This window comes from Candida tropicalis, assembly GCF_000006335.3.
Source record: "Candida tropicalis MYA-3404 genomic scaffold supercont3.4, whole genome shotgun sequence".
In the NCBI taxonomy this organism is placed as follows: Eukaryota; Fungi; Ascomycota; class Pichiomycetes; order Serinales; family Debaryomycetaceae; genus Candida; species Candida tropicalis.
Window position 1 is genome coordinate 1,005,413 of NW_003020056.1, and position 14,025 is coordinate 1,019,437.

Genomic DNA, 14,025 nt, shown 5'->3' on the forward strand with positions numbered 1-14,025 from the left:
CAAATATTCCAATAACATCAAGAAACAATAAATTGGTCATTAGATTATTACCACCATCATTAACTGAAAGTAATTTTTTAAATCAATTAGCAGAATATTATCCATACCATGCTACTAAAATTAATCAATTTTATTTTATTCAAGGATCTTATCCAAGGACAAATTTTGAAATACCAATTTATTCAAGAGCTTATTTAAATTTTAATAATTTTCAAGATATGAATGAATTTTTAAATTTTTTAAAAAATAAATCATTTAATGATGATATTGATTCAATTATTCCAATGATTGAAAAATCTATATTTCATAAAATGATTGATCTGAAACAACAATTAGAACAAAAAGAAAAAGAGAAATCAAAAAGAAATGAAAGAATTAAAGGCAATAAAAATGATATTGAAAATGATGAAATTTATATTAAATTTTTAAAGTTTTTAAATCATGATATTGATAAATTTGATTTGAAAAAAGTTAATGATTCTATTAAAAAGAAAGAAACTAATAAATCAAACTTGAAAAAGAATACTAAAAAGAAGTCAAGAGGAAAAGATAAGAATGAAAAATCAAAAAAGAAAGATTCATCAAAGAGTGGAAATAAAGATAAAGAGAAATCAAAACCAAAATCAAAAGATAACAAGCCTAAAGAAAATAAATCAAAGAATGAGTCAGTTGAAAAATCAGGTGAATCAACTAATAATAAACAACCAAGAAAACGAACAAGACAAAGAAAACCAAAAGAAAGTAAATCAGAAGAATCAGTAAAGAAACCACAACAACAGTCTGCAAGAGATGCTGAATCGAAGAAAGCACAACAGCAATTATCATCAAAAGATAAATCAACTAAATCTGAATCTACTAAAACACCACCTCCACCAAGAAGACCAAAATCAAAAGACAGTAAGCCATCAACGAAGGACTCTAAACTGGCAAAAGATACTAAACCATCAGGAAGGAAACCACCGTCAACTAAACCAAAAAGTCAAGACAGTTCAAATTCTTCTTCCGGTCAACAGAAACCAAAGTTTAAACTAATGAAAAGACCAGAGACTCAACCGTGAATAGATAAACAACGAACTAAAAACATTTATATGTACGTATATTAATCATTGTAAGATACTACTCTGTTTTTGTATTTCTTTTTATTATAATTTGGCTACACTTTCTTTACCACCTTTCCAAGTTATTCCACCTTTCCAATCACAAATATCAAAAGTTAATTGTCTAACATCATTAATTTCCTCTTTAGTAGCACCATTATTAACAGCACCTTTCAAATGACCTTTTAATTGAGGATTAACATCTTGAGGAATTAAACAAGCAACAACACATAAAGAAGTTTCTTTAGCACCTATAATATCAGTAAAACTTAATAATGGAGTATAAACATGATGATAAGCATAATACCATAAATCAGGATAAGCAGTCAACATTTGATTTTTAATTCTAGTATTAATTTTATTTCTATAAACAGAATTCCAAAAATCCGAGCCTCTTTTCAAATCTTTAAAAATTTGTTTATTATTTATCGATTGGGGAGTTATTGGACCATCAATAGTATCAAATGTTAAATTACCTTTAGGATCATCAAATCTTGTACCATTTACATCTTCACTTACTATTGAAGCAGAAGGTATATGACCAGGTGTAACAATACATGGACGTTCAGGTATGATTCCACTACGAAAATTGGTAGGAGTAACAGTTTTTAAAATCATTAATGAATTAATAACTTTAGGTAATCCAATTAATGCAATACTTTTTAATATAACTTCTCTAAATCTTGAAGTTAATTGATCCTGACATTTAAAAATATCTTCACCTTTATTAAATTTAAAATTTAATGGTAATTTATCATAATAATTTGGAGGTATTAAAATATCTGGTAAATTCATTCCAACAGCTGTTAAATCTTGATATCTTTTAGCTGATTCAATTGAATCATTAGCTAATTGTAATAAATATTTATTAGTTAATAATGAATTATTCCCTGTTGTTGGTGCATCTTCTAATAATTGTTGACGTAATGCAAAATGATATAATTTAGGAATTTCATCAGGTTGATTAATAACTGTTAAACATGCCGTGGCTATTAAATACCATGTATTGGATAAATTTGGATATTTATATGCTAATTTAACTAATCTTTCTGCTGTTAATAATGACATGGTTATCAATTCTATTTGAATATTTATAGTTGTTTGTTGTCCGTTATGGTTGACTCTGGTTATAGTCTTGGTTGATAAAGATGATGACGATGATGATAGTTGAGTTGTGTTGTGTCTCTTTTTTTTTTTTTTGTATGTGAGAGAAATCCCTTTGACGATTCTTGCCCTGTAGTGTGGGGGAGGTTTATGGTACATGCACGACTATACCCACCCACATGCTAAATTTCTTCAGGTTTACCGCGGATCTAAATCATCACCATCATTATCAACTATTATAAACCGAATCGTATATTCATATAACATTAACTCTATTATTAACTTGTTGTATCCTGTGCTCTAATCTATACATTTCATGATGGTTGTCATTTCTGTCTCATAACTATCGACACATTTCTGACTGCAAAATTGTTTTCTAATTGGAACATTTTTATTCATTAAAATATCCCACCATTCATATACCTGAGCAATTGGTTCAACAACAATATTTTCACATTTATAACAAACATCATTAAATTTTCCCTTTGTAATGGCTTCTTTAATTGATTTATGGAGTACCTTGGGTGTATGTTTTTTTCCATGCTTTTGTTTCTTGATATGTGACATCATGTTTAGCTATTTTTAGTTTAACATTGAGTTTTCAATGATGTCAAATAAAACTGATGTTGAATGGTCTCCTAATTGAATGATCTTGTGTTCTATAGTTTAATTATGTTTGACCTATTTTTAGTATTAATTTCAATGATATCTTCATCTGGGAAATCTGCTACTCTTTTAAATGAATTAGGACCAGCAGTGAAATTTTCCAAATTTTTCAAATTCAATATTTGAAATGGTAAAAACCTAAGACAGTTTGCACCTAATGATAAATCAACAAGATTTTGTAATTTATCAATTAATGGAGGAATACTAGTTAATCTATTAATTCTCAAAGATAAAACTTGTAATTTAGTATATTTAAATAAAGCAGGAGGTAATTGATTTAAATTATTATTATTCAAAAATAAATGATAATTTCTTTGCTCATCATCTTCATCAAATATAACTAAATTATTCATATCTTTAATTTCAGTAGGTAATTCATATAAATTCATTCCTTCTAAATTTATCACAGTTTCCATATCTTCAAATGATCTTAATATAACATCTCTTGCTTTATTATAACTTGATTGTTTAATTGCCTCATTAACATGTTCAAATTCATCTAATCCAGTACTAGACAGTAATTCATAAGTTAAATTCCCATGAAATCTATTAAATTTATCAATACCAAAATCAGCTTCTGAACTAATTAATGGTTTCAATTTCTGTTTCTTAGTTGGTGAACTATTAATTGTAAAATCATTTAATTCACTTGGAAAATTAAGATGAATTTTTTTAGTTGGTGATTTAGGTATTTCATATGTTGTTTCTGGATTAGTTGTAAAATCAAATTCTGATACTAATCCAACATCAGTAAATAATTCAGTTGGTGGTGGACTACTTGGTGGTAATGGTACTTGTTGCATTGAACTTTCATGTTGAGTAATATCGTCTATGATGTCTCTCGTCTCCTCGTCTTTGCTATCAACACCCTCCTTGTCCTCCTGCCCCTCCTCTTCTTCTTCTTCTTCTTCAAAGCCAATATCGATTCTTTTGATGTCATCTTTATCATTAAAACTTTCTCCCATTTTTCTTTTCAAACTAGGTGGGAATGATTTATTTAACACCGGTCTTGGTTGTTTAAAAGAAGATGGAGATGTTATTGATGTTCTTCTAGTATGATATAAACTACTAGCATTTTCATCAATTGTAAGTTTATCTCTTGGAGTAGTATCTAATGGAATTGAATCATTAATAGATGAAATACTAAACGCGAATGGCAATAATGGGTTATCTTTCTCCATGGTGGTGGTGGTGATGATGATGATGATGACGACGACTTATTAAAATTAACAAAGACCTTGCAATTAAACAAGAAAAGAAGGGTTTATTGAAAATCTTCAATTGTTTTTATGCCTTGAAGATTAATAAGCAAAAAGGAATTAAAAAAAAAAATAGTCGTGTCTTTTTGTACTTGTTTACATTTCCGTATTAATTTTCTATTTACGCGACTCATTGTGATTCGCTAACTTTTCTTTTTCTTTGACCCCTGAATAATAATCGGTATTACACGTGATTACATGACATGTGATATAATTGGTTAATAATCTAACTTGTCTATTTTTCTATAATATTATGTAAATAAAATTTGAATAGTTGTATAAACAAATGCAACACCACCGATAATCAACAAGATATAATCCAAGACTGCTAACCAATATCTTGTTGATTTTTCTTTCTCCAGTAAACCATCATGAATCTTACAACAACTTTTAAGATGTAATATTGGTGGATACATATAAACCAATGGAATGCATGCAAAACATCCAACAAATGAAACAAATTTGTCTAAATTTTGACCACCAACAAATGCAATATATGCTGTGAATAATACAAAAACTGTTCGGAATAGATTTTTTAACCACTTAATCCCTGGTGAGCTCTTGCCACTACCAAAGATTAATTTCGATTCAAGTAATCTAATAGCTGGGAATAATTGTAATGGTGTGGATAATAAAATAGCTAATGAATATAATAATTGAGTAAGAATAACCATTGGGGAATCTTGTGGAAGGTTTAATAATATAACAGTATTGACTTCATCTCCAAAAGTTAAATATCCTAATCCACCAACAATAACCATTATAATAGTTATAGAAAATATAACTTGTCCCAAGACTTTAGGAAAATTATTTGGATGAATCATCGATTCTTGAATTGGAATAATTAATCCAATACCTTCAAATGCAAAAATGGCAGTACCAATAAATAAAGAAAATTCAGATTGATTGAAATAATAAACTATTCCGGATCCAAACTTCCCATTATTTACGCCTAACCATTGAAATATCATAAAATACAATATTGTAAATAGACCTGTGAATATAAATATATTGGCCAAGACTGCCAGTAAGGATAATTTGGTAATATCACGGATTAGTGATAATGGAGTCACAATCAAAACTTGTAGTATAATAAACCATATAATGTTAATATCCAAAGGATTCCAACCAGTAATATTGGCAACAAATGCTCGAAGATTCTCCAGGGTGAATACAATATATGCAGCAACAAATCCAATTTGTGAAATAACAATCGAAGACAAGATAAGTCTTTGCAACCATGGACCATATAATTTCATACCAATTTCAGCAAAACTTGATACCCTAGTTGCCATTTTGGTATATACAAGAATAGTATAACACCACCATGAAAGCAATGCAAAAAATGCCAACAACCCAATCGAAAACAACAACCCACCGTTGGCGAACGCTTTAGGAAGGAAAAGCACCCCAGTTCCAACAAATGCTTTTAATAATAAAAAATATGCTTTCCTATCTGTTGCTGTACCTCTAGGGTTGAAATTATTCCTAGAAATCAATGGTTCTTGTTCCCCACCTTCTGAAGGTAATAAATATTTATAGTGGTTTGTGATATTCTCATCATCTTCTAATTGTTCACCTGCGAAATGTCCATAGATGCTTAAAAACTCAATAAAATTTTTAGTCAAGAAATTCGGAGTGGTTGTACGTAATGATTCAATATTTGGGTTATTTTGCTGACTCAATAAGAATTCACGACGAAATCCTCCCGGAACATTGAATGAAGAAGCTCTTGATCTGACAGAATTGGAGCCTAAAGAATCACAACTTTTTGATTTTTTCAAGTTTGGTCTTCTTTGCGCATCTTCTTTGATCTTGTATAAATCTCTTGTTATATCTGCACCTTCCTGATTTAATGAATCAAAATCTGTAGGTAAATGTTTTGCAATTTTCTTGATTAATTCTGGATTATCTATGCCATTAGATAAATCAAGATTGTCTCTATTTGAAATTGGTGTAGAATGCCTTTGTTCCGAAGATGATGAATGATCAGAATAGTTTTCCATAATTGCAGAATCGTTATTGTTGTTGTTATAACTATCACTACGTAAAAATGATGAATTATTAACGTAAGAATTAGGTAATGAATTCCTAGGTGATGGATTTGGAGAATGAGATAGTGGAGATCTAGTTAATAAAGCAATAGAACGTCTCCTTTCTTTTTTTTGTTCAATATTTTGCGGTTCACTCATGATAATGTATGTTTATGTTTGACGGTGGTTGTAGCGGTGGTGGTGATGATAATTCGAATAAAATAGCTAGTCAAAACAAAACAAAACAAAACACGACACGTAGATTAGGATATGTTACTAGTTTAATGTGATATAACTATGAATAAATGGAATAGAAGTATCAAGAAGAAGAATAATTAAATATTCTTGCATTTTTATTTGTGGGGGGACGGGAGGAAAATCATTTCTATTTATATTATTTTTGATTTTTGATTGGTGCCTTGGATCCGGTGGGTCAATTGCTCGACTGATAAGAAAATGTCACACGGTAACAACTCGCACCATTGGAAAGATAGATAACACGCACTCTTTCCTGTTTTGGGTGGACACGCGGCGTCAGATCTAATTTCCTAATGCGGTTACACTCCCCCACTGCGGTTATCTCAATCTTACCCCATTAGAAAACGAACGTTATTATAATGTAATTCCGTGATAAATTATTACCAAATCTCTATATTAAAAAATCATTACCGTTTAAAACTAATCTAATATACAAATAGCAAAGAGGGGTTATACCTCTTCAAAAAAAAGTGTTGAACTAAAGTTAAATAAAAAAAATTATTAAATACATAAAAAGTATGGAGGGTGAATTCAATAATTTCCCTCTCAATAAGTGTTGAACTAAACCAAATAGATTAAAATAAAAAAATTAATTAATGTTTGATATCCTTATCAGCTGCAATTTCAGCTTCAATTTGTTCTTGAATTTCGTCTTCTGAACTATCTTTTGAAACTTTGTATACTTTATTTCTCCAGAATCCATCATCTCCAAGAACTTCTTTTTCAACCAATTTATAACCACCAATACGAGGTAATAATTGAGTCCAAATAGCCCAATAAATACCACCAAGTCCGAAAATACCCCAGGCAACAACTGCATGTAACCAATATGGAAGTTTTTCATAAACTGATTGACCTTCACTTGGTGGAACATATGGAGCAATAACAAGATATAATGATGACAAGAAAAAGAAAATTGTAACTGGTAAAGTGGCTTTAATTGGAGCATTCCATTCAAATTTACCTTGACGTTTTCTAATGTAAATCCAAATTAAACCAGCACCCAAGAAACTATTGATAACATTCAATGGATAAGAAACCAAGTTAAGAATGAAATTATAAGAATCACCTGGTGGAACGGCACAAATGAAAATAACACCAATGATCCAATGTTCAAGTAAACCAGTGAATGGAGTATTGAAAGGTCTACTGCTTCCGAAAAATCTTGAGAATGGAATAACAGATTGTCTACCCAATTGAGTGATAATTCTACCTTGAGCGAAAATAACAGACATGACATTACCCCAAGCTGATAAAGCAACGAAAACAGAAGCAGCTTTACTGGCATTAGTACCAAAAGCATAATAGAAAAATTCAGAAACTAAAATTCTCTTGGAAGTAGAAATAACTTCAGTTGGAACAACGGCATAGTAGGCAATGTTAACCAACATATAAGCAATGGCAATACCAATAAAAGCAGATGGTGCAGCAACTTTAAGAACCTTTTGTGGGTTTTTAACTTCACCAAGAGCATAAGAAGCGTTTGAATAACCAACATAAGACCAAATGACATTATATAAAGCATTAACAATACCATAACCAGTTGGAGTTTCCCCTTCAAAAGCATTTGAGAAATTATGAGTTGGATGGAAATTTTTACTCTTGATACCATTACCAAGACCTACCCAACCAGTAATGATAATGAAAGCAATAATGATAATTTTAAATGAACCCAAAGTATTGGCAACCCATAAACCAATCTTAGCATTAAAAGCATTAATAGCAAATGCAAAAGTAACAACTGCTAAAGCAATACCTCTTGAATTCCATTGAGTTACTTCTTTACCGGCAGCAGTTAAAATATATTCCCCAGTAACAATACTATTACCAGCAGTCCAAGGCATAGTAAGGGCATAAACAGCATAAGCACTAATAACTAAAAAGTTTGGTTTTTTATAAATATGTTGAAGATAAACAACTTCAGACCCATTTCTAGTTAAAACAGAACCAAATTCCAAATAAACTAATAAACCAGAAAAGGCAATGATAGTACCTGCAACCCATAACATTAAAGAAGCACCAACACTTCCTGAAAAATTATAAATTGAGGCACCAGTTGCGAAAATACCAGCACCAATACATCTATTAATAATAAGGAAAGTAGCTGAAATGACACCGATACTTTTAACATTTTGATCTAATTGAACACCTGCTTCCAATTCATCACCTGAAGTTTCATAATTACTAAGATTATCAGTATTTACATCTGATCTTTTCTCAGAACTTGATGTCCTTGTAGCTTTATAAAAATCTGTTATTCCCATTGTTTATGTGAATATATATGAGTAATTGTAGTTGTAACACAAGGAGGAGTATTAAACCAAAAATTGAAATAAAAAGTAGGAATTGATCTTTCTTTAAAACAAAAATAAAAAAAATTGCAATCTATGGAAATCTGAGAAATCAATGTTACTTTATAACATTAGCAAGAATTAAAATTATTAAGCAAATGAAAAATCTTCTTCATCTTTCACACAGCTTATGCAGTTACTCAAAAAAGAAACTCATGAGGCAAAAAAAAAAAAAGAAATCACTGCAAAATTTTTAAACAAAGGCAAATTTCTTTTTTTATTTTTTCCGATGTGTACACTGGACTGAGTGATTATCTAAGCAGAAAATTGTGGCACACACACTTTTTTTTAGTAAAGGCTGCTACACAAAATTTATGTCAAATTGTATAATGACACGGCGTTTTACTCTTTCGTTTTTTTTTAAAAACTATTTAATTGACTACTTTAGTAGGTGCATCTACAGAATTCACAACTATAAATCAATTCTGATTCTACCATTATTCAAACCAATAAAGGGATCACTTCTCCTTACCCCTTTCTTTATAAACTGTGGCATCGTCAAACTGTGTAAAAAGGTTAATCCACAGAAAATATAAATTAATTGCAATATTCCCAATCTTGGCAAATTTGAGGAGTTAGTCATTAAGAGATTCAGATAAGAATATATCATGACTTTTTTTTACACTCTCGTGTATACATCTATGTATCTTATCCAATAACACCGATGCAGGAAATGTGGAGTGAGAGAGATTGAATTTATGAGTCAATCAAATTGAACCACTCTTGTGATACATTATTCTTTGTAATCCTTTATTTTTGATCTTATCATCTCACTTGTGTCGAAGTTTCGCTGTCTCTCAAACTCTCAAACTCACTCACTCACTCACTCACTCTCTGGTTATCATTCCAGTCATATGCTTTTATAATCCTTCATCCATGCTTTTTGTAACTTGAACAAAAAGAAAAGAAAGACTAAAAATAAAATAGTATCCAATAAGCTATACCGGAGTTTTCTATTCTATTGTTGACTTACATTTTAGTTTCAAGTTGCATTTCATACGGCATCTCGTTCCCATTTGGCTCTAGTTCTCGCCTTAATTGGGTCACGTGACATATAGTAATTTTGGGCATTTTTGCAGCATTTTTTTTTTAATTTTTGAGAATACGAGGCAAAACGAAACAGAATGGAAAAAGTTAGTTTAAGGCGATTTTTATCTCGTTCCATTGTTACCGACATAGGCATGTTACAAAAATTAAAATAAATTGAAAGCATATTAAGATTTGAATAATCACTTATTTTACTTTAAGAAAAGTACAGTACTTGACAAGCTTCTGCTTTACATTGCTACATATCACACTCACAACTGATTTAATACTTTAATTATTATAACGCTTTATTTTATTTTATTTTTTTTTTCGTGGTTTAACTCTATACAAATACACTCATAAAACAAAAAAAAAATAATATCTTCTCATTTTTCTGTACCTTTTTCTTTGATCAAGTAAAACTCAAACTCTAACAAATCTCTCTCTGTTTGTGTCGATGTGTGTTCTCCAAGGTTACATTCTCTATTTACAATAAACTTTGAATTTCAGTTTTAGCAACATTCAAGTTATCTTCATCACCAACCAAGTAAATGAAGTTAGCAGCGTTTTTATCATTAGCTCTAGGAATAGTAATAAAAGTATGAGATTTCTTTCTAATTTGATTAACTTTAGAACCTTGTGGACCAATGACTTTAGAGAAAACTGATGGTTGTGAAGCATAAAACCAACCAATTGATTTAGCATTCTTGGCCAATTCTAATCTTTCAGAAATAAACTTGGCAGCTTTGGCAGTATCTTCTTCAGATCCCTTCAATCTCCATGGAATAATTTCTTCTGAAGTAGATCCATTGGTTTCTTCAGTTGGGACAATAGTAAATTTGAATGCTTCTGAACCTTCTGGATAAGCAGATTCTGGTGGGGTTGGGATACTAGCTGAAGACAATTTACTAGCTTGTCTAGTAAAATTGCCATGAGCAACTTCAACATTGAAATCATTCTTCAATTTCTTGAAAATGGCTCCTCTTTCACTAACCAATGCATGATAAACAGCTGGAACATCAATAGATTCATTCCAGTCGTCTTTGGTCAATTCTTCAATCTTAACCTTAGCAGCAGCAATCTTGTCTGGTAAACCAGAAACTTTAACAATAGTGGATTCATCATTTGGTCTTGGAATATCAATGGTAACGCCAAATTCGTTTTGTAATGAATGACGAATAGAACCGCTTGGACCAATAATTAATCTATGTTTTTCTTTTGGCAAATCAATTTCTTCAGTGATAGAAGCCTTCTTTTCTTCAATGATTTTTTCAACAGCAGCAACAATCTTATCAACAATAGTTTTGTCACCTTGAGAAGTAACTTCATCACTACCAGAACCTTCATTTGGAATGTTCAATAATTTATATTGTCTGTTTCTTGGAACTTCATCACCACCAGCTTTAGAAATAATTTCCTTCATAATAGAACCACCTGGACCAATCAAATCACGGTGATAAATTGGATCAACTTTAATGGTACGAGAAACAAAGTTTTCAATTTCATCAATAATTTCTTGAATCTTAGCAGTGGCTTCCTTCAAAGCTGACTTAGAACCAGTCAATTCAACTTCAGAATAACCATTAGCTTCTTCATCTTCACGTTTAAAAGTATATTCAATACCAGTACCATCAGCAATATCATTAATGGTTTCACCAGATTTACCAATAACTCTGGCAATAGCTTTAAGTGGAATTTGGACAGTTTGTTTGAAACCATTTTCTTTTTCAAAAGCATACAATTCCTTCAATTCTTCTTCAGCTTTAGCAACACCCTTGGATGGACCCTTGATGGTAACTTCATCCTTGTTGTTTGGAGCATCAGCAAAATTGGCAGAAGTATCAGATGGGAATCTAATCTTAACATTGTACTTGTCTTGTAAACGGTTAATGTAAACAGCACGTGGACCAATCATTCTTCTGTGATATTGACTTTCAACTCTTAATCTAACCAAAGTTTCATCAGCCCATCTCTTAGCCAAAGCAATGATTTTAGCCTTGGTTTCTTCAACATTTCTCTTGATACCAGTGACAGTGACGTCAGTTTTAGCAGACTTGTCTCTAGTACCTTCTTTTTCATCTGGAACATCAATCTTGGTACCAAATTCTTCTCTGAGTTGGTTCATATTAGCACCATTCTTACCAATCAATCTTGAAAGAACTTGAGATGGAACAGCAACAGTGGTGGTGTAATCATTACCAAATTCTTTAGCATCAGCAATAACAGCTTCAATTTCTTTCTTGACAGTAGCAACTGAAGTCTTGATACCGTGAATGTAAACTTCATCGGCAGATGGATGGTGCAATTTAACAGTGACAGTGTTTGGTTCAATAGAAGCCAAGATAGATCTTAAAGTAGTACCTCTTGGACCAGAAATTTGTTCTTGATCATCAGATGGGATTGATAAAGTAGCACTGGTCAAGTTAGCAGCTAATTCTCTCAATTTGTTCAAAGCATCATCAACTTTCTTGAAAGCAGCATCAGATGGGGCAACTTCATCAAAATCATCGGCATCTTCAGAAGATTGATCAAGAGAGAACAAAGTAATGGTGTTACCAATAACAACATAGTTGACACCTTGTTCTTTAGCAACATCCCTGATAGTTTCATCAACTTTACCCAACAAGAAGTCATCAATGTCTTCAATAGTTTTAGCTTGATCTGGAGTAATCTTGTTAACATGGTTGACAATTGCTTTTCTAGCAACTTTAATCTTGTCTTCACCACCCTTAGAAACAATTTCAATTGGGATGGTAGAGATAGTATCAAGTTCTTTGACATTTGGAGTGTGAATAGTAACTTCATTAGCTTTGGCAATTTCGTCAAAAGCACCAGTGTTAGTCAAAACAGCAGCAACAGCCTTAACGTGTTTCAAGTTACCCTTGTGAGCCTTGGACATATCCAAAGTTTCAACCTTGTATTGAGAAGTGGTTTTTTGAGCAGAGGATTGAGCAGCACCAATCTTTTTCTTTTCACCAATGAACTTAACATTGGATTCACCTTCTTTTGGCAATTGAATCAAAACATTATGTTCTTCCAAAACTTCTTCAATTGGCAAGAATTGGTGTTTAGTTTTTGGAATTGGAACTTCGACAACAACGATCTTAGCAGCCAATTTATCCAAAGCAGCTTTAACTTCTGGTTTGGCTTCCAAAACCAAATCACGTTCACCAACAATGACAATAGTGGTTCTTGATGATTTGTAATCTGGAATGGCAAATTCTAAAGAAGAGTATTTTTCAACAATGGATTTCAATTCAGTAGCAGCAAATGGTTTAACTTTTTCGTCCAAAGCAACTTTGGCAGACAAATTCTTGGTTTCTTCTTTGACAATAGCCAAGATTTGGTTCTTGGCACGCTTGGAACCTTCAATATCACCATCAATGGTAACTTGAATGGTTTTGGCAAAAATATCATCTTCATCATCTTCGGCATCTTCAGAATTTTCATCACCACCTTCAACAACATCACCGATTTCAATCTTGACTTCATTGGCCAGGATGATTGGTTTCAAGTTTTTACCACCTTGACCAATAACTCTTGATCTCAATTTAGCTGGGATATTAAAAGTGATTTTAACTGGTTTGGTCAATTTCTTAATAACCAAACGTTTGGCCAATTTAACTTCTTCAGGTCTACCAGTGATCAAGAAAGTTCTCTTTTTGGTGTGTTGAGAAGTAGTACATTCAATGTTAGTTTTAGTTTCTTGTTTAACAAAAGTTAAAATTTTAATAAATTCAGGACGAGCGACATTCAATTGATCTTCAACATCTAAGGAGAAAGCTTCTTGAATAGTTGAAACTTTTGATTTCAAACCATTAGTTTGTCTTGGAGCTTGAACTGGAGCTGGGCTTGGAGTTGATGAACTAATTGGAGTTTTCATCAGAGGACCCCAAGAAGAAGCACCACCACCATTTGGAGCTGGAGAAGCGGATTTTCTACCACCACCTAAAGCAGGAAAAGCTGATTCGTCGGAAATTGAAGGTTTTGAAGCAGAAACCGGAGTTGGTTCATTAACAACTGGTTGTTCTTCATAAGTTTCTTCAACTACATTACCACGGTTTTGGTGACGAGCTGCAATGATTTCGGCTGGAGTTGGCATTTTTTCAATTAGGGATATTTTGATCTCTGAACTAAAAGGAGGGAAAACAAAAATAAAAGTGTGATTTATACAAAAAAAAAATTAGACTTCCAGTAAGTAAAATTAACAAATGGACAATGCTTTTCTAAA

At 31.7% G+C, this 14,025-nt stretch overlaps 6 protein-coding genes across 6 annotated transcripts; 1 reads left to right on the forward strand and 5 right to left on the reverse strand. All coding sequences in view use genetic code 12, as the record gives it.

Moving 5' to 3' along the window:
- Positions 1-218: 218 nt before the first annotated feature.
- CTRG_03458 (uncharacterized protein) lies at positions 219-1,058 on the forward strand (the record flags this gene model as incomplete). The annotated part of the gene is made up of 1 exon (XM_002549115.1): positions 219-1,058. One exon carries the CDS (start codon positions 219-221, stop codon positions 1,056-1,058), a length of 840 nt encoding a protein of 279 aa, XP_002549161.1.
- An 84-nt stretch (positions 1,059-1,142) lies between these two features.
- Positions 1,143-2,360, reverse strand: CTRG_03459 (uncharacterized protein; the record flags this gene model as incomplete). The annotated part of the gene is made up of 1 exon (XM_002549116.1): positions 1,143-2,360. The coding sequence occupies one exon, from the start codon at positions 2,358-2,360 to the stop codon at positions 1,143-1,145; it is 1,218 nt and encodes a 405-aa protein (XP_002549162.1).
- A 500-nt stretch (positions 2,361-2,860) lies between these two features.
- On the reverse strand, positions 2,861-4,048 carry CTRG_03460 (uncharacterized protein; the record flags this gene model as incomplete). Its single annotated transcript, XM_002549117.1, has 1 exon — positions 2,861-4,048. The coding sequence occupies one exon, from the start codon at positions 4,046-4,048 to the stop codon at positions 2,861-2,863; it is 1,188 nt and encodes a 395-aa protein (XP_002549163.1).
- A 329-nt stretch (positions 4,049-4,377) lies between these two features.
- Positions 4,378-6,318, reverse strand: CTRG_03461 (amino acid transporter; the record flags this gene model as incomplete). The annotated part of the gene is made up of 1 exon (XM_002549118.1): positions 4,378-6,318. One exon carries the CDS (start codon positions 6,316-6,318, stop codon positions 4,378-4,380), a length of 1,941 nt encoding a protein of 646 aa, XP_002549164.1.
- A 692-nt stretch (positions 6,319-7,010) lies between these two features.
- Positions 7,011-8,681, reverse strand: MUP1 (Mup1p; the record flags this gene model as incomplete). The annotated part of the gene is made up of 1 exon (XM_002549119.1): positions 7,011-8,681. The coding sequence occupies one exon, from the start codon at positions 8,679-8,681 to the stop codon at positions 7,011-7,013; it is 1,671 nt and encodes a 556-aa protein (XP_002549165.1).
- A 1,600-nt stretch (positions 8,682-10,281) lies between these two features.
- On the reverse strand, positions 10,282-13,896 carry CTRG_03463 (uncharacterized protein; the record flags this gene model as incomplete). The annotated part of the gene is made up of 1 exon (XM_002549120.1): positions 10,282-13,896. One exon carries the CDS (start codon positions 13,894-13,896, stop codon positions 10,282-10,284), a length of 3,615 nt encoding a protein of 1,204 aa, XP_002549166.1.
- Between the last annotated feature and the right edge of the window lie 129 nt (positions 13,897-14,025).